General features: G+C 38.6%; 1 protein-coding gene across 5 annotated transcripts in view; it reads right to left on the minus strand.

Annotated features, from left to right (window-relative positions):
- The window catches only part of ARHGEF7 (Rho guanine nucleotide exchange factor 7), a 105021-nt gene that overhangs the window by 44704 nt on the left and 39666 nt on the right, over positions 1-20651 (minus strand). For all 5 annotated transcript variants that reach the window (XM_042866655.1, XM_042866650.1, XM_042866652.1 and 2 more), the window contains 6 exons: positions 19668-19752; positions 16417-16547; positions 13863-14064; positions 8379-8467; positions 1703-1797; positions 1298-1393 (listed from right to left, as the gene is read on the minus strand). In XM_042866655.1, coding sequence (XP_042722589.1) covers positions 1298-1393; positions 1703-1797; positions 8379-8467; positions 13863-14064; positions 16417-16547; positions 19668-19752 — 698 coding nt within the window. The remainder of the gene's footprint in view (positions 1-1297; positions 1394-1702; positions 1798-8378; positions 8468-13862; positions 14065-16416; positions 16548-19667; positions 19753-20651) is intronic.

A 20651-nucleotide genomic window follows, 5' to 3' on the forward strand; every position in this document is an offset into this window, starting at 1 on the left:
TTGACTTGAACTTGCCAAAAAGAATACCCTTCTAACTCAAATGCAGCATGGAAGAAAGATCATTTTGAGAACGCCTCCCTTCCACTGCTAAATCATTAGCTCCTTTCCATTCTCCCCAGTATAAGCTGTCTAGAGAAAAAAGAGAGGGAGAGAAGCCAGATGGTAGGAGGACGTGAGATCCGAAGTCAGCAATGTGCCCAGACAGAAATTTATGTCTAGAGGAGAAACAACTTACACTTTGTCAAAGCTTCCTCTTAACACAGATCAGCTTAGAGGAACAGAGGAGGAAGAAGTCAAAATAAAATACATGGAGTACAATCAGTGCTGCCAAGATAGGTATTCTCTCCTCTGTCCAAGACATTCTCTCGTACTCGCAGCAAAGTGCTTCCAGTATTTCCCCTGCAAAGACTAAAACTTGTCTCAGCCTTTAGTAGCAATTTAAATGAGTGATTTGGCAGGAAACTAGCAAATTTGGATTAGCAGTCACAGTAGCTCATCATGTGGTCAGGCAAAATCAGAACACAAGCAAGGAAAAGAACTCAAGTTTAAGAAGAGGAACTACACTTTCTGCAGAGTTTCAACAGCAGAAACCTATAGGGAAAATACAAATGTGATGTTCATCTTTCTTACACCTTCACTGCAGGAATAGTGAAAAACATCCTGCTACAACTCATCTAACCTATAGAAGGAAAAGAGATGTTTCCATTCTTCATGCTACTTTTCCTTTCTGCTTCATGATTCTTAGATAATACAGTACAGGCATTAAGACTGATTTTTTTTTTTTTTCAGATTTTTCTTTCTATTCTATATGCATCTCCCAGCACATCTGATGACTACCATTGATTGGGACAAAAATGTATTGACCAAAAATCTTTTCATGGAGTCCTTCAACCAACTCACTTTCCTCCCTGCCTCCACTGTTCCATTACAGCATAAGCTACCTCTATTCTCTTTCACTCTTAAGAAGAGACCTAAAAAATCCTTCCTCCACAAAAAAAAAAACCACACTACTTTTATCACCTCCTTGCTAGCACACAACTGCATTATGGAAACTTATAAATTGTTTCCTAACTATTTTAAAATTCCTACCTCTGCATTTGCATCCCAGGGCCAATATTTACCTGTACCAGCAAAGAATGATTATCTACACATCTATTACTTTTTTTTTTTGCTGTAGCAACTACCATTACAGTGAGAGGTACAAAACTTCATCTCAAATGTTAATTTACACAAGTTAAGTAATAATAAAATATTTGCTTGTTAGAATTCTACACCATCTGGTGTGCAATGTACTTACTTGGTGCATTCTTCTAAAGACTGTACAAGCATCTGCTGAAAAGAACTTATTTCTTCCAGATTTCCCATTAAGTATGAAGTGTTTGTCGAGTTTAACCTGTTGCCAAGGTAAAACAAAACGTGTTTATATCTGCAGTTACTGAGTATTTGTTCTTAAACAAAACCTAGAACATTAAAAAAAAAAAAATGCTTACTGATCCTTTGATCAAGAGCCAGAATCAACCTGTCCAAGTCAGCAAGCAAGAAGAATGAGAGCAACTTGAGACAGAACCCCCTGCCTCAAGGATCTCAGTCCACACAAGAAAACACACATTAACACTAGAACTGCAGTTTTGATGACATAAGCCCTCCCCAATACCCAAGTCATCTGCAGCCTTATTTTAAAAGCTAGAACAAACTCACATACTTTTCACTGGCTTGTAATGGTCGCAGGTAGTTCGAAAGCATTGTCTGTAGCTCCTTAGAATATTCATTTTCTGTTTCTAATATATTTTGTAGCACCTACAATAAATGACAATGGCTAATGGGTATTTTTCAAAAACATTCAAACTAATACCAGCCTTAAAACATACTTATTTAGCACTGGGAAAATTTAAAAGAACGCTCTTATATTCAGACATTTAGCATCAGCAGAAAAGCATTAACTGCTATATACTTACAGAACTCAAAGAGGAAAAACACACACAACCACACAAGCTACCCTTCAGCCACACACCAGGAGTGCTAACAATAATTACATTATGCTAACTTTTACTGTAAAGAGAGAGTGTCCTTCCAGAGCCAGGAGTAATTATTCCTCCTGTGCACTTCAAAATGGTCACAGATCAGAAAATGGCAAAGCACATTAGAAGTTTTAAGAGAAACAAACGACTTGTTTTCTCAGTCTGAGTTACAGCACAATTTATCTTACTAGCAAAGAGTTTGCTTATTCAGACGCGCTGTTCTAGCTAAAAGGCCAGATTGATAAATATCAAATAACTGACGACTTCACTTTGCAATATGATTAGTATTGCTGCAGTGCTCTTTTTAAACGAGGATGCTCAAGCTTCCATCAAGAGTGCAATAAAATACAGTACCACAAGGAAATTAAAAAAAAAAAATTACAATGTACAGTATACACTTGCTTTTTGGATGAATGTGAATCAAACACTGGAATACTCCCAATTATGTACAAGAGAACATTTTAATGAGTCATTTCTAAGCAGCCCACTTTAAGAGAACCACGTCTAAATCTACAGTGCTTCTAGCAGACAAATTATTTTTTGCCTTCAAAAAAGTGAGTGATCTAGCAGGAGATTCATCAGAATTAAATACAAAAACATAAGACACGGTACGTTTCAAAAACTTTTTGGGAATTATTGCTCATAAGCCACACCACAAACCTCTTTTTTGCTACACGCCATATTTGCTGGGCCTACAGCAATATCTCATTTCAGCATTTATAGTAACGACTGTAATTGAGTGCATTATTCAGTGCTGTAGTCAATACTCTTTCTTAGGAAATAAAAAAAGCCATTCATTCCTAAATGCAAACCTGATGAAATAACTTTAAATAGTTCAGTATGTCAATGAAGAATTCACTGTTTCTTTCATTGGTGTCATTGATTCTGCTTATTCCTTGAATGGTTCTATTCATTTGGAGAAAGAGAGAGACCACTTTTGAGTTCATTCTTTTGTTGGAAATCTGAATCCTGAGCTGAAGATTAAAATGTCTCCATTCTCTGCTAAACATGATGACAGAAGAATGTCACAAGGAAAGCTGTAGCTATTAAATAGGAATCTACAGCATGAAATACAACATAGGAGCAAAAATTACTCAAAAAAAAAACCCCACTAAAAACGATTTTAGTCTTCTCTGGTCTAAGCAAGAAAAACAAGAGAAAAGTACATTTCCATTGATCATAAAATAAATTAAATCCTGCTTTCTAAAACAAATATAATACAAAAGAAGTCAGCTGTTAACATGAGAACATAAAAGTACTTGTGATCCATATGGTTCAAAACCAAATGCAAGTTTTCAAATACAGCCTTTCCAACAAAAATGTTCCTGCTAAAGTCATTAGTTGGGAAAAGGAGACAAAGGCAAGGACAAAAACACAGCAACCTGATGAAACACAACATTTTCAGAAAACATGAAAAGACAAAAAGACCAACAAGTTTGCTAGAGACACTGAAGGACTGTGCTCCATTTTCTCAGAGTATTTTCCACCCTTTGCTACAAACAGCTTTCTGAGAAGGCTGAAATAAAATCAGTTTCATGTCTAACAGCTCAATTATTTTCCTGTGCTCACTGGGATTTTTATTTGAAGGCTTTCTTTGGAATATGTAGAAGTAGTTGGAGGAAAAAGATGTAAAGGATGAGGGGGAAAAATGGGAAAACTTAAGCAGTAAAAGTATCCACCAGATAAGTTAATTGGAAAAAAAAAAACCTAAATAAAAATACTTTGCACAGGTTTTGAAGTAGATATTCTTACACTGCTTTACATTATTCTGCACAATAGTTCAGACATAAACACAGCTTTAAACACCTCTCAAAGTACATTCAGCCTATTTCCCTTTTTTCCATACAACACACTTCTAATTGAATATGTTTTTAAAGAGAACATCTTGCTGACATCACTCTAAAACATCCGTTTTGTGAACTTCTGCATCCTTCCAGCTTGACTTACCAACCTCATGACGAAGCAACAGGGATAAAATCCTTGGCTATGCTTTGAAGCATTAAGTGCTCCGTATTGCAATTCTGTATTCTGGCACCAGAGCACCCTTATATTCCTCATATCCACATCTTGCCCGTAAACTCTGATAATCACCTTTCTTCCCTTTCCTGTTTTCCGTGTGTTCTGGCTGCTGCAAGACCCCATGAGACCTCGAAGACCTTGTTTCCACAGCTCCACCACAACATTTGCACAGATAAGTCTGGGTACCAAAAGAGCAGCATTGAAGTGGCAGCTTTTACAATCCGTAACACTGATGAATGGCAGGCACAGAAAACTGAGCTCACAGAGCACAAGCTCTCTCAATCACAAGGCATGGAAAATTCAAGCTTGGTTAACAATTCTGTCACACAAAACCCCAGTCATTTCCCTAAGGGGAAAGCTACCACCCAAAAATGGATTTAAATGACCTGCACAAAGCTGATCACCTTCCAACAGAGGGAAAAAAGGCAGATTTCATAGCGACACTTGGGCATGATCCTGCAGCACATTCTCATTTTATGCAAGCAGTAAAGCATTCAAGTGGAGCATCACATGTTCAGCAAAAGCAGTCAATGTCTAATGTCCCTGGATCATGCAACTCAGACTATATTCCCTAAAAGAGGTCTCAAGAGGAGCACTGTAAAGCACCATAAAAGTATCCCATTATCTCCAGTGCCCTCTCAAACATTCATGAACTTTGATAAATACAAATACTTGCTCCAACTTGAAAAGCATACCATAGAGAATGCTGTCCATTTCTTTACCAGCTTTTAGAAAAGCTGCTTAGACTCCACACAATTATCTTCTAAGCCAAGATAATTTTTATGCAGGATGCCAAGTTTTAAATTCTCAAGGAATCAACAAGAAAAAATAAAACATAACCCATTCTGTCCTCAGGGAATAACATGCAATAATACGATCGCTTCTTCAGCGGCAGGCTACTGAATTACTTCTACATGGTCAAGTTAGAAACACTTCCAACAAGTCTGGTTCATATTATATCCTGTTCAGACTTGTAGCATTTAATGGAGAAGATGCTGCAGCACAGTCACTCCAGTAACCCACAGTCTCCAGCTAGGCAAAGTGTAACAACAAACCAAACGCATCCCATACTTTCAAGCAACCCCAACTGCGAGGCACCACTAATAAAGCACAGAGACCATCACCATCTGTGTTACAAACTTCAAGTGGAGTTCTGCAAATCCATGAACGTGTTTACACGGAGATGAAGAACAGAAGAAAGCAGTCTCATCTTCATTTTAAGCACTTTCCTGAGCCTATGCAGTTGTTTTCCCAGAAGGGGAGATTAGCAAAGCCTCTCCTACCACTTCCTGAGTTTCCTCTTAACTGTCCTTTGATTCTTTTCCTCAGGCTGACCAACACACTCACAGGTGCTACCTGCAGCATAAATCCTCCCCTAGGTAAGATAGCAACAAATAATCATGAGGTTTACAGGGTCTTAGTATGTATGAAGGAATACAGTCACAACTCAACAGAAGCAAGGAATTCCAGCACACCAGTCCCAGAACATGCTTGGCTGTCAAGCGACAGCAACACAGTTTTTAATGCTTACTCTAACTCAGGCTATGCTCTTTCATCTACAGTTCATTAGGAGCTACTCTTTTTTGACCTTTAGTACGGGTTTCATGTGGATTGATGATGAAATGCTTATCATAGGGAAGAACCACATCTGTAACAATGACCAGTTACATAAAGCAGGAGTTGCAGCTCACACAGCAAAAACAGAAAAAAAAACTCAATTCACAGTTTAAACTGTTTGATTATTAATCTACCTTTAAATATCACTACATACTAATGACTTAAAATAATTATTTGGGTTCTATTGCCCTAGTAAGCACTTAGAATGTTTCAAGAAAATGTAGATGCCATCTACCCTAATTTAAAGAACAGCAATAAAGTCTTACCTCTTGGAAACAAAGTGCATGCTACAGCACAGCCTTTCATTTTTTAAACAAAAATAATAAGGCAATGAAATTAACAATTGAAGCTATTTGTTACAGTGCAGAAAAAAGTGAAAACAAAACAATTACCTAATTCACTGCTGACAGACTTCATAACAATATTCTAGGGCCAATGCTTTAATTTACCATCTATATTACTATGGATAAGTCAGTTTTCCCCCTCAGGACACGACAGATCCTCATTAGTTAATAAATAGCTAGCAGTCAAAACAGAAGGAAACTTATCTCATCAGATCAATGCACCTGATCAAGGTGAAAGATAACCTGGTTTTGAGTGTGTGATGTCACCAATGTCACTATTTATCATTTACAACAGAAAATGACAGACAACTGTAGAACATAGCTATGGCTAGCTGCTTCCTAGCTGCTATGGCCAGAAGTTGTACCAGAGGAGGTTTAGGTTGGACATTAGGAGAAACTTTTTCTCTCAGAGAGTGGTCAGGCACTGGAATGGCTGCCCAGGGAGGTGGTGGAGTCGCCGTCCCTGGCAGTGTTCAAGAGGCACCTGGATGAGGAGCTGTGAGATACAGTTTAGTGCTTGTGGTACTAATGGGAATGGGGGGTGGCTGGACTGGATGATCTTGCAGGTCGTTTCCAACCTTGCGATTCTGTGATTCCTAAAGTGGATAGTAACTCAAATTTCTGTGATAATGGCAATATGTTATTCAGGAAACAATTATAAAAAGAAAACAAAGACATTGCTTCAAAACTGCATGGCCTTTTGTAACTTAGCCTCCTTAACTATGGCTTTAGCCATTTACTTTCAAACATTTACTTTCTTTTATTTTCAATGCAGTAAACTGTTAGCCCTGAAACTGGCCTAAGTTATTAAGTAAAGTAGGCAAGCTTTAACTTATTTTGTACACAGTCAAACTGGATCTTTAACTAAATCCTAATTTAACAAACAACGTTTTATTACATTACGTATATTTATTATGACTTTATGTAACATGTGGACCTATCAGAGAAACCCTAAGACTTAGCAGCCCTCTTTAGGCTTAAAAAAAAAAAATTAAAACATCAATTTACTTTGACTAAAATGTCATAATGGATATATATTCAATTGAACTAAGAGCACTCTTCCACCCACTGAAACAATTAAACCTTATCTTTGCTGTATTTGTGCATTCATTCCAGTTACTTGTAGGGAAAAAACCCATAGGTTTTAACATCAAAACAGCAATTAAAGAGAAACAACCATCACACTACAGCAACTTCAAAAAAAAAAAAAAAAGACAGTAAAATGGACTAATGAAGATACACAGGGAAAAAGTAAAAAGGGAAGCAACCTAGTATTTTGTTGCTGCATGTAGTAGAATGAGAGCATTACTTCTGCTATTCAAAGATATGTGCCTTCGTCAATCATTTTCATCAAGACTAGCAGGTGTGGAACACAAGCCAAAGCATCAGAGCCCATCATTTACCATGGAATTACAGCTGTTGACAGATACATCGTGCAAGTGAGTGGGGAGGAGCAGGGGGATGCTTCAATATTTTCAAATAGGGGCCTATGCGCAAAGCTGCTCTGTTCCCCAGGTGGCTCACGTTATCCATGCCACAAAAGATGAAAGCATGAAACGATGTTGATGGTCCTTCTAACCCTGACAAATAAGATGAAGAGAAAAGAAAACCAAAGGCAGTGGTTCAAAGAAAAAGGAAAGAATGCTTGTGCTTTCTTCTTAGACCAGCAGGGAGCAGTGGTTAACAAAAAGCATCACACTGTTTTTGCTTCCTTCCCAAAGTACCTCCTGTTAGTAAACAAAGGTTTCGCAAAATGGTTACATCAGGTTTAAAGATTAAATGTCACATTTCTTATCTACTAAAAAGGTACAAATACTAGACTGTAGAACCCCTGGGTGCGTATTAAAGGCGATCCATATTTTCTAGGTATGCAAATTCTGCCATGAAATCAATTGGTCAGTTACAAGGGAGAGGTTCTGGAAGTTAATAACCAAGTCGATTTATAAGCATGAATACAAAGAAGGTAAATCATTCCAGTTGTTCAATGCCTTGTTCAACAAAAGAACAAAATATTCTTAATCATTTTCATACATCAGAATTCCATTAATTTATAGCGGCTGGAGAAGAGCGACTGCATATTAAGGTGAGAGAAACGAAATTAACAACTAGCCAAGCAAGTAAAATGAGCAGAATACATTACAGAAATGCATATTATTCACTTACTTTAGACTATAATTTTGAATCATGCTTAGAATCCATATGCATGATATTTCATTAAACTGAAATGATCTTGTTTGTGTGAGAACTCACTAAAATTCCTATCCGGTTTCAACACTAGGGTTCAGACAGGGCTTAATTTCATTGTAGTGACAAGAGCATTTAATTAAATGAGGTTCTACTGTATATAAAAAGCTCACAAGGAGAAAAAAGGTTCACTCACCACATTGTAATAGCTTTTGTTGATTGCAGATGTATCAAAGCCTTTAGGTGGACTCTTCAATGTACCTGATTTGGGGGAGACTGGCTTTTCTGAAATAAAAGGTGTTTTTCTGTCAATGGGGTGCAATTTCATAGCTTAACACTAGAGGTCAAACAAACCACTTTAAAACAGTAAGATGGAAAAAATAGTGCTTCATTAAGAAACATTCATATTTATTATGCTAGGGATTACTGGTAAGGAATCAAAATTGTTCATATGATCATAATAAATGTAACACTAATCTCAATGAAGGCAAACAAAACCTCTCCATTCTTTCTCCTGGAACTAGATAGTCAGTTAATAAAAATCAGCTTTTTCCAAATATATTTATTTAAAGGCAAAACATCACAGACTGCAATTAAAAATAAAAGTGTTTTACACACTACTGGCACTTTCAAACAAATTTTGGTATCAATTTAATGAACTCGTAAAAATACTTGAGCAAATAAAGGTGAAACATATCAGAGGCAAGACACTGCAAACAGAATTACCATACAGTACAATAAAGTGATCTACCACGTGCCTATCTCAGAAAATCATTTAAAGAAAGAAACAAGATAAGCTTTGTCAATGAAATATTAAAAAAAAAAAAAAAAAATCCATGCTATAGAACAGAATCTACTATAGCAGTAAATGCATGCCTTTATATAATAATCCCATAGGAAATCAACCCTCAGCTACACATGCTCTTCTGGAAGGAAAGCCTGTGTCTTCATGATCAGAGCTGTTGTCCTGAAAGCTGTGTGCTGGTTCCCAAAATGGGAAGACACTAAAGTCTCCTCTTGCACTTTAACTATTCCCCTGACTCGTGCAAGGATCATGCTGCACACTGGAAAACACAAGTTAAAAATCTATAGCACCACATTTTGATTTCTCACATTTGACTTAATACACCAGCAAGTGTGGATGCTCTGTGGTGTTTGTCAGGACTCTGTGGTGTTCTGGTTTGTTTCAAATAAGCACGCTTGCCTAAACATGCAAACTTCAGATAAGCACTTCAAGTCACATTAATCTAAACAGTACAAAAAAAAAGCATCATCAGAGCACACCTACACAAAATTTTACGTTGATTTTAAAAGCAAGCTTCTATTCCAAAAACATTTTAATAAGCATATATAATTTAACTGCAGTTAGCATGATTCCGCATGGCCATTAAGAATAAATTATGCAAGTCTCAGACCCACAACTGCCTTTACAAGAAAAACCCAGTCAGCTCCATTATAGGACAGCTATGGGGAAATCCCATGCCAGAAAGGCTGGCCAGGGAGGCAACACTATCAGCAGAATGATCCATAAGGCACCAGCCTCCGTGGGCCTGTGCCCAGGGTGCAGTGACTCAGTGCTCTCGCAGGCTGCCCAGCAGGCCCCTCAGACACACAGCCTGCAGGCTGTCCTCCTGCCTCCTGGCTATGCTGGCTAGTCAGAGGGGTTAGCCAGCAGGCTGATTGGTCCCCAGGGGCACTCGTGGCATCTTGAAGAGGGTTTTCTCTGAATTGCATTGGAATTCTTCTCAGAGAAGCTATTCTAAAAATACAGTATGGTCTTAGAGCTACCAAACATGGGCAAAAACGTTTCTCCATACCATATCCTGAGATGATATGAGAACTCCCTTGGTGAAGAACCCCCACCTCAAGTCAGCTGTAAGCTGACAGAGCACAAAATCCCATTAGCTCCCAGCAATGCAGCTGGAAATACTGATGCTCTCACCAGGTGCTCTGCTATGCAATCAAGTAATTCCAAATGACGGCTACTGCCACCCAAAAACCCAAGCGGATTTGTGATCACACAGTCTATGCAAAAGAAACATCTAAGTTAACACTCTATACCCAGCTACTTATTTACATATTTAGGTAGAATGCTGCTCATTTATGGGACAATTGCAACTTGCTTCATTGCACTGAATGACCAACGTGTCATTTGCACATAGGTGATTTATTTTCATTCTCTGTGGGAGCTCCCACCTGATTCTGCAATTTATAGTGACTTTCAGACTCACTAAAAACCTGAAGGTTTTCCACTTGCCAAAGAACATGAAAGTAAGAGCTGATGAAACTGATATACTCGAGCAGAAAGGTAAGTACTTGTTACTGAACTATGTTACAATACAGATGCCTGACCCTTGCTATTCTGCATAGAATACTGGTTACTTCGTCATCTTAAAAGATGTAAAAATATATCTCTTCTCTGACATTATTCCTCTACTAAGCTGCTGAAGATTGGAAAATTTTGCTGAAATAAACAGTAATTTCTGTTACCAGCTGCTCAGCTGACTCAGTTATCCACACACAAGATTAAATTCAGGTTTAAAGAGAAGACGCAGAAAAAGAATCATGCATTAGAATCCTTTTGCCTGAACAGCCATAATCAACGTTCAGCTTGTAGAACACAAAGGCTGCTTCTATTGTAGAAAAAGAATTAGGCACAGTAAATCAGTCCATCTATCGTGTCTGGTATCCTGCCTCTAAGCACTGCCTTGCTTCATAAGGAGGAATAAAAGTCTTGTTGCAATTAGCTCCATTACACAGTGTGTTACAGAGAAGAAAATCCTGATCTTGCATGTAAGATATCACTTTCTCAGCATAAACAAAAACAACTGTCTGTTACTCTTTATGATAGAGCATCAGAGTACTTTCACAAACGTGCAGCATAACCTGATAAACATTTCAAGCAGGTGTGACCCATATCCAACATACTGGGAACATATAAAGGCCTTAAGCCACAAAATCCATAGGTTTCAGTAACGTTAGTTAAACCCTAGCATCTTACCCATTCCAACACCTAAGTGCTGCTTCTCAAAGCACTGAAAGCTGTAATTTTTCGAGTGTGTCCTAATCAGGCTTCCCCATACAAAATGTTCTTTCCTTCTGCCTACTTGTCTTTTAGCCTTTTAGTCCCTACATAAACCTGTTACATCAGCACTGAAAATGCAGTACGGACAGCACAGGACCAAATTCAAACCAAACAAGCACCCACTCAAGTATTACTCTAATCAACTTTTGCAAGTAGAGTATCACTTGACAGAAGAAGAAAATATCCCTCCAAGTATGCATGGGCGGGAAGAGGAAAACCAGCATTCTTGTTTTCTTTCACTAAGCTGCAAGTGTATTTGTCCATTCCTCATGCAGCGCAGGATGGGACCACCAGATGCACTTTGCTTTTCCATACTGACTTTTCCCACGGCAGAAGAACTATTAACAGTAATTTGTACTGGGCCTGCAACCAACATTAACTGTCAAGAGAGCGTAACTGAATAGAGGCTAGATAGTAATAACATTAATTTCTTTGAAGAATTAGAAAAATGTTTGTGACACCAAATGTCATTTTTCAAAGCTATATTCCTGTTTACATAATCATGCCATTAAATGGGTTACGGTGATAAAACCCAGAAAGCTACCATGTGAATTCTTTTATACAACTGATTGGCTAATGCCAGTTGCTAAGAGAAGTGCTTCGTGTTCTGGCTAAATACTATTTCTTTCATCGAAAGGTAACCCACAGCTCTCTAAATCTCCTAATCTTTCTCCTGTGCAAGACAGGGCCAGCAATATAAGACACAAGGCTCCACCTAAGCCTTCACATTCTCTCCTGGCTCTGTGCAAGGAAAAAGCTCAGTAAAGCCACAGCATCAAATATCTAATAAACTTTGATAGTATGAATCTTTCACCCTGTCACGTGCAACATTACAGCAGTATGAAAGTAAGTCCTCACATTCTAAAATATTTCTGACTAGCAATCAGAGAACACTAAAAAGGACAAGATGTGAGAGTTTAAAAAGTGGAAACTGAAAGCATGCATAGAACAGATAAAGAGGAAAAACAGACCATCTCTTCCTTACAGTGAAGGCATATACCTGGAAAAAGAAAACCCTACTACTTCAGTTATTCTTTTACTCGCATATTTGATCTTAAGTACCAAATTTCAAGCAAGTTTTTTTTTTCCTCTCCATTCTGAAATTTAAAAAAAGCAAGCTTTTAAACGTGATAGTGTCTTGTTTGCAAAATAAAAATCCTTTCCTATCCCAATCAAATTTATTTCCTCAAAGTTTACCAAGTCATCGTTTAGCATGAGAAAACTGAATGCCATGTTTTGCTCAAAAATCTCATTATCTTTTCTACAACCACTCAATACAAGTATCATACACATATCAGCTAGCATACTGTGCTAGCACTATTACAAATCAGCACTTACTCCCTTCCAGAGAAAGGAATCAGCACAAAGTGCTCCAAGAATGCAAGCAGCCTTACAGCAGTAGAAGACAGCATAGGAAACATGCCTACAGAGCACAGTGAAATGAAGATCTTAGCAGAGAACTCTCCCATTGGTGAGAAGTGAATGTTTAATCCTTGAAGCAGTTCATTTTGGCCCTAGAAATCAGGTATCAGGAAGGGCTGCAAGAACTGGCAAGAACTGTACTTTGTACTAAGCTCAGCTTCATAGCTTTCTGGCTTTCCTGCTTAGAAAAGTCACTTTACCCATGTCAAGTATTCTCAAAAGACTGTAACAACCTTTCTTCCAGTTGCTGGCAGCTTTTGGTTCTTGCACGCTCACTGTTAAAAGCTATTTCAATTCTGGAGCCTTCTGGCTGACCCAGGTTCCAATCTCCAGAGTCTGATGACATCAGAACCGATGCAATTCAAACAAGATCTATGCAGCAATGCTTTACATGAGTAACAATGGGGAAAAAACATTCATCACGGCTGAAAGACTGCCACAACACTTCAGATATCCTGAGTACATCTAAGAGAATCTAGTTGAAAATAAACACAGAGGTGCAGATATTTGAGAATCCAACATTCTGCAACCAGGAAGAAGAGGGAAAAAAATGTAAGAGGGTACAACTGGAAGAGAAAGAATACATTTTAAAATGGGGTTTTAATCTCACAGCCTGAGGTAGCAACTAAGCATCTGTCTTAGCTGCCTAAAAAGCAGTCACCCCAATGTTTCAGCAGGGCCAGAAAGATTTGTTTTGGTTGGAGCTATGACAAGGTTACACTGGCAAAGCTACAGAGCTTCTTGGGGTAGAGCAAAAGGTTTGTTTCCAGTCAACAAAAGCAAGTAAAGACAGGGAAGAGACAAAAAGTAGATCATGTCACCCACATCAATGTTCAAGTAGGTTAAAAAAGTCTGTTCTGATATTTAGTCATGAAGACGACATTCACAGAAGGCACCCTCACCACACGATTTTCAGCATCTAGGATTGGTGTAAGAGCACAGCTTGTACAAAGCTTGTACTTCTCTGCATGCTTACTGTAAACTTAAACTCCTGGAGTGATCCACATAGTAAACTGGACAAGGAGCATGAGTTCCTAAGCACTAATGTGTTCCATGACTGAACTTCAGTAAATACAGTCAAGCTGAAACTTAAAACAGTACAGTTTTTAAATCAACTACCCACCTCTACCCAAAATAAAGAATTGTATAAATACAATCTACTTTAAAACTCACCATTTGATTTTATTTCTCGTACGTAGTTACTTGGAAACCACCCCGTTTTGCCGTTTAGAGTTCCTTCCCACCAGCCTCCTTCTTCCACTCTTGTTACATGAATAATATCTCCTTTTGAAAAAGAAAGTTCATCTTCATTTGTCTGCTGAAAATTAAATTTTGCTCTCACCACCAACTGATGGTTGCTGTTATCTGTCATGTCCTAGTAGGAATACAGAAGGATAACTTTAGACATTTAAACGATTATTTCATTAACAGAAGCATTTATACAAATAGTTCCTGCCTTCTTCCCCCAAAACACGCATCTCCTGCATATTTTTATTCTAAGGATTTGCAAGGGATGATCTGCCATTTCTGGTGTGTCTCATTTTCTTTTCTTGATATCTGCAAGTCCCAAGAGTATATCACTTTATTACAGCCTCTTCAAATCAAAATGGGGAAACAGAACTAAAAAATGAGAGTACTAACTAAAAAAAAAAACACAACTCTTTTCTCTATATAGCATAAACTGAAAATGCCTTTTGCAGATACAAAGATGCAACAGTTTTATATCAGAGAGTTTTCTAACTCATTCCAGATCAGGAGTGGTGGTCCTGACTTAGGTTTGACTCAGAACCTTTACTGCTGGATAGCAAATACAGTTTGCAACTTAAAGCTTCCCTCCCCTGGAACGTGCAAGTCACAGTGGCCTGCCCACAGAGGAAGACTGTTTTCTTCCAGAAAGCCTAAGAATCAGTTATGCAATCTATATCAAATAACTACTCACAAAATCAATTGCTGCAAGGTTAGAATAGGTGCTAATCTGATGCACATTCAGCTTGCAGCTGTCCATGTACACATATGCTTATAAAAATGAGGAGGTTTCTTGTTCTATAATAACTAAATGCTCACAGCTACTTTCAAGTGAACAATGTTCAAACTCAGCATTTTGTTCTTGGCTACCTGTAGCAATGTAGAATTAGGATGAACTACTATGCTTTAAAAAAGCTAAAAAAGCTAAATACTTGAACAGCTTTTAGTAATCCAAATACAAACCACTGCACTGTAACTGACAGAATAAGACTACTAAACACACCTATCTTTACACATGGCCAGCTCCTGTATTACCAAAAAAAATGTAACATGTGAGAAAATCTCTGTGTAAGTGATCCTACTCAGGTCTCCAGGTTAACAGAATTCCACTTACATGTTTGCTATGCAGTTGAGGTGATTAAAATACTTACCTTGTCGATTTTTTTTTCATCGTTACATACAACACCTCAGCTTAGTTTGAAAATATACAGAAAGCCTCACGATATCCTAAGTTGCAAAATGTCTGATGATTATATTGCCACAGACTCAAACAATTATCTCTGCCTTAGCCCTCTGCTTGTATGTCATGTGTTTTCACTTGGTAAAACTGCTTAGCAAGATTAGTAAACAGCAGAAAGTCACAAAATGAGCAGCAACACTGCAGTTATATCAACTACAGCCAATTCACTTTATCAGAGTGGCTCCTCAGCAGAATCAAATGAGCAACATATCTGGTGAGAACAGTTCCAAACTAATTATCTAAAGCAGCAAAACCAAATGATGTATTTTCCTCATTTTGGTCACCAGCTTTCTTCTCATTTTTGAGCTTCTCCATCCCTTTGCAATTGTCTGCACAACTGTTCAGATCTGATACAAATTCTTAAAGCTTGTTATTTCAGTTTTCCAGCTAACAGCTAGTCCTACAAATGGTTGCATCAGCAAAACAGAGTGGGTGGTGAACAGCACAGTGGGAGCTGGAATTAGTGGCCTAGGGCGAGAACTTGCACAGGCTCTGCTACAGCAAAGAAAACACAGCAAGCCACACATAGCACCGTGTTAAAGTTCCATACAACAATCATCACATAGTTCAAAATAGCCCCCCCTTTAAGCATGAAAAAACAAAAGCAGTTTACAGTTTGGAACCTTCCCTACCAAGCTTTTAGTTGCTAAAAGCACCTTTCATCACAATTAGTTTCAACGTAATACCCCACCCTGATTAAGGCTGCAGTGTGAAGCAACTGCCCATGCCACTCCGCTACCTGAAGGCTGTTTGAAAGATTCATCTTGAAACATAACAGTAAACAGGAACAACTACCAGTATTGCCAAGACTAGAAGTACCATCCTTGCTGAGGTCTGAATACCTTTCGTTAATCTTCCCTAAACTCAGAGAGAGTACAACCAGTGACAAACACAGGATTTTGCCTTTAAAAAAGACCTTATACTTCAGACTATGAAATAAATGCTGCAAAACACTCTGTGCAAACAACGTGGAGTGGTAATCAATAAAGGGAAAAAACAAAGGCAAAAAATCACCAAGAAAAAAAAGCCCACTACCCTAGAAGGTCACAGATAGCTGCATGTACTTCAGAACATCGTAAGAAAAGCTGCAGAAACAGAACTTCACAGGCTTGAAATCCAGGGGTAAAATAAGAAAAGCAGCAATCAGTTGTTTGTTACACAATTGTTTATTTATAAATTAAGTAAAAAGGAAAAAAAAAAATTAAAAAGCACATCTCAGCACATCTGAATTACAGAACTTACCAAACTCCGATACTGGCCCTGAAAGAGCTTTGAAGTTCTACTGTGTAAAGACTGAGATCCCAGAGAATCAAAAGATTTTATCCGATAAGATGAGGGACGTGCACATACAGAGTCACTGCCCAGCCCTATGTCTGGGGAAGGAACACAAAGCAACAATTAGAATTTGAGAGATCTGCACGTAACTTTCTGCATACTTCTGAACAACTCACATGCTTAAAGCAGGCTTAAGGTATCCATAGCTGCTCAATAACTCCAGTTTTAAAAAGTTAAAGCAACAGTGTGATCTGAAATCCAGACACTCTCAGCTTCTTTCACGTACAGACAGGAAAACAATTTGAGCTTAGGAAGAGGAGGGTTAGGATTGCATTTCTCCATTCCTACCCACTACCAGTCTTTTTAAAGGTAATTAACCAACATCATTTTAGCTAGTGGCTAAGAAATTCAAATGCATAGAATCTGCTTGAAGTAAAGCCAGCCACATCTGTTTCTTAATTCTTCCCCACCACCATCTCCTTCTCAATTAGAGCATTCTTTCCACTGTCTTCCTACGTTCCTCTCCCATCCTTTTTGCCAGATCAGCTATTTCTTCTTCTTTGAGGGCAGAAGGGAATAGCAGAATAGGAAGAAAGCTGCTTGCTTGAAGGAAAGAACACCAGCATCGCCCTCCCCATTCCAAAAAAAAACCACAACAACATTTCCACTCTTTCACTAGCTTCTCTCTCAAAAAAAACCAAACAAAAAAAGCCCACATCACCTGTGATGTATCCTCTCCAAAGGACTGACAGCGAGGGGCTGTCAGAATGAGCAGGCTGGGCTCATTCTGCCACCCTACTGGGTATCAGGGCAGTAGGAGGTGATCAGTTGGGCCCTCCCACCATCAGCCTACCCATGATGGGGGTAGAGCTGTGTATTAGCAAGGCAGGGGCTCAGCTCAAGCGAGGCATTAGCTGTGCATTAGCATTTTCTCGGTGCCAGGGTTCCACCACAGAAATCCACATGGAGCTCTATCTGGCATTACAAGGAGATGGGGCTGCTTTCAGCTGCACTAGTTCTCAGCCAGCCCCCAGCCCTCACAGCCAGGCCTGTGGATGAGGAATGCTCTCATGGCCCTTACACACAAGGCACGTTAAAGCAGGCAAACGTTGCTCCTTTGCCTGTACACCACATCTCATCCTTTTCCCTCATGTTTTCCATACATAACAAAACTGAGTGAGCATCTGAGCTTCAAGGAGCCCTATAAGCCATGTGTCCCAAACTTGGACACCACGAGGCTGCACAAGTCTCCCATCCTACCTGCTCTCCTAATTTTTAGGCCTGCTAATCCCTCCTAGCAGCTTGCTGTGCACCTCCAGCAGCATTTGACCTACATTAGAGGTACACAGACAACCATATTCCCTTGTTTGGCTGCTTTCACACTAAAACAAACTGTGATTACACAATCCTAGTTATTTTTGGTATAGAAAAGTGACACAAGCAGGTTCCATTCCACACAGAGTTAGATGAGCAACGTACATCTGCTGTTTCACATCAAATCCAATGGGACAACTCTATTAATCTCAAAGAGAATGCCTTTCAACAGTACAGCATCTAATAGCAGCTAAAATGCAGGAGAAGGACCAGACTGAGATGAGCAATGAGCACAGGAGAAAAATGCTGGCAGAGGATGCCCCATGCCTACAATTATTACCTTATTTGGGTATATATTTTTAAATTAGTCATTGCATTTATATATTTTTTGAAGGGTAAACTTATTACTCAAATAGTGCAAGACTAAAACTATCATTTTAACTTGAGTATTTTGTAAAAATAGTATAATCATGCACCAAAGTCATAAAAACTTCCCTCTTTGAAGTCGCTTTCTTAAAAGCACTTGAGGCCACTGTATTAAAACAAACTATTAATACAAATAGTGGTGATTATAGTCCACTACAGAAAGAATCTTCAAATTTGTTTTCATAAACTGCTTGGAGAAAAATGGGACAAGATCGTGGACTTCACTTGAAAGTCGTAACTTTATTCTTAATCCATGCTTCCAAAAGGATTATTGCCCAGGAAAGTTTAAATAAAAAAAATTCAAGAATCTTCTCCAGCAACAGAGTCTGCATGTTAGATAAATATTTAATCCGTTAGTTTTCACAGAATCTTCCATCTATCCAAAGATTTCCAGGGTTTGTAACACTTCTTCACAGTTATCTCATCTTCCCTGTACCAGTTCCTCTCCCCTTATCCACCTACAGAAGATAACCGGTCCCTTGAACTTACCCCTCCTGAAGTTAAAGAACTCAATGGAGAGTACATACTTAGCCTTTCATCAGTCAGTCTTCAGGCTCACTACACACACTCCTTCTGCTGTGCAAAGATCTGTCTCAAGAATCTGTGTAACCATGTAATTCATGCAGACCCAGATCTGAAAGCCATCTTCCAATACTAGACTTAGGATATTTACAGTCCAAAAGGCCTACAGTCACCAAGAAAACCATTAGGAGGAACAGCTGGTCAAGAAGGCTTATGCAGTCCTTTTTGCTTCTATAAATGAGGCACAAACACCTGGCTTTGATTTCTGATTTCCGATTTCCATATCAACACTACCACCTCTCTACTTCCATGAAATGAACCAGTCGGGGTCCTTTCTAAGACCACCTCCAATAGTGACTTTTTGATGTGGATATTACTCAACTGATGTTTGGATCAGACACACTTTCCCCTCCTCGTGAAGACTGCTATAGTCAGTGTGCAGTAGCAGCTTTAAAGATGCACGGAAAGTGATCAACATTCCCACTCGAAGTTAAGATGAGAAGCAGTAGTATAAGCAGCTTCAAAAGAACTGAATGATATTACTCCATGCCCATTCACTAGCCCTAATAATTTGTTTGCAGAAGTCATACCTGACGTAAGAAAAACAATAAGCAAAAAAAAATAACTCTTCAGAAATGGACCAGAGATATACCATAAGGGGGACAAGATACTAATAGCACTATTAAACAAAGGTCCTTGATTTCTAAGAGCTACTGCTAGCTTAAAGGCTCACTCTTAGATTCACTGCAGAACTTCCTGCAGCAGAAGAAGAGACTACAGAATCCACAGGGCCACTGGTAAAGCTTTAACAACAAGATGCAACAACAAAAAAAGAAACACACCTCTAAAAGGCTGCAGATGCTTATTTTATCCTAAGTATAGCAGCGGGCATAAATATACATTGCTGCAAGTTGAACACAAGGCAAGAGAGCACCAAAAGAGTAAGCTGCACTTACCTGCAGTCACTTTATTTAAAGCAACCAGAGAGCTGAGGACTTTGCTGAAGTTCTGACCCTGATACAGGTCATTTGCATCGAAAGTCTGAAAACAGAAAAACGTACATTAAGTCGTGGAACCATTTAAACAAAGCATTTGTATCCTTATGCAAACCATAACTGGAGGAGCTATTTCCTGTTCAAGGTGATCAGTCTTCAGGTGGCTGTCATAGATCCATCAAACTGTGGGGTTCTCTTCCCCTTTTTTAAAAAACTTGTTTTTCAATACAAATAAAACATAGGAACAGATGAATTTGAGTCAAAAAGAAAGCAAGAAAATATAAGCTAAAGATATCAAGTGTGATTCTGGCAAAAAGAAGTTGAGTGCTGCACTATCCTCTCAGCACACTCTTCTTATTCTGTAGGAGCTCGCAAGCACTGTACCCAATTGTTCATAACATACTTTTAAAATATTACAGCAGCATACACACTCCTTTATTCTACAAGACAGAGATGAAAACAGTATTCCTTGAAGTCAATGAATTCTACATTGCTGGATAGGTTATATAATTGAAATGAGTTTTGGGAAGAGAAGGGATGATGAAAGCTTAGGATGATTTTATTTTTTAACTGTGGGAAGTAGATTCAAACCTCAAACTATCTTGTAGAAAACATGCTAGTAGCTTGCAAGCATGCAGTGATGACGTTAAACATCTGGATTTTCAAGGGGAGAAAAAGAGAAAATTCATAATATTTGCCTGAGGTAATGAAAACGTCATGAAAATAGCTCTCGCAACTGATTCTGCATTGATTCAAAGGAGTAACAGTATTCCCTTGTGTAAGATGAGAAAGAGGACAGCAAAAAGGTAGCTATCACTGTTGTCCCAACTAATTTCAGAAACAAACAAAAAATTCATAAATAAAAAATTCAGCTTCCTGCAGTGTCCCAACCGTTAACTAAAAAAGTCAGCAAGAACTTGGCTGTTTTCCTGATCATAGCCACAT

The sequence above is a fragment of the Lagopus leucura genome, unplaced genomic scaffold, assembly GCF_019238085.1.
Source record: "Lagopus leucura isolate 7727_CA_CO unplaced genomic scaffold, USGS_WTPT01 Super-Scaffold_100001, whole genome shotgun sequence".
Lineage (NCBI taxonomy): Eukaryota > Metazoa > Chordata > Aves > Galliformes > Phasianidae > Lagopus > Lagopus leucura.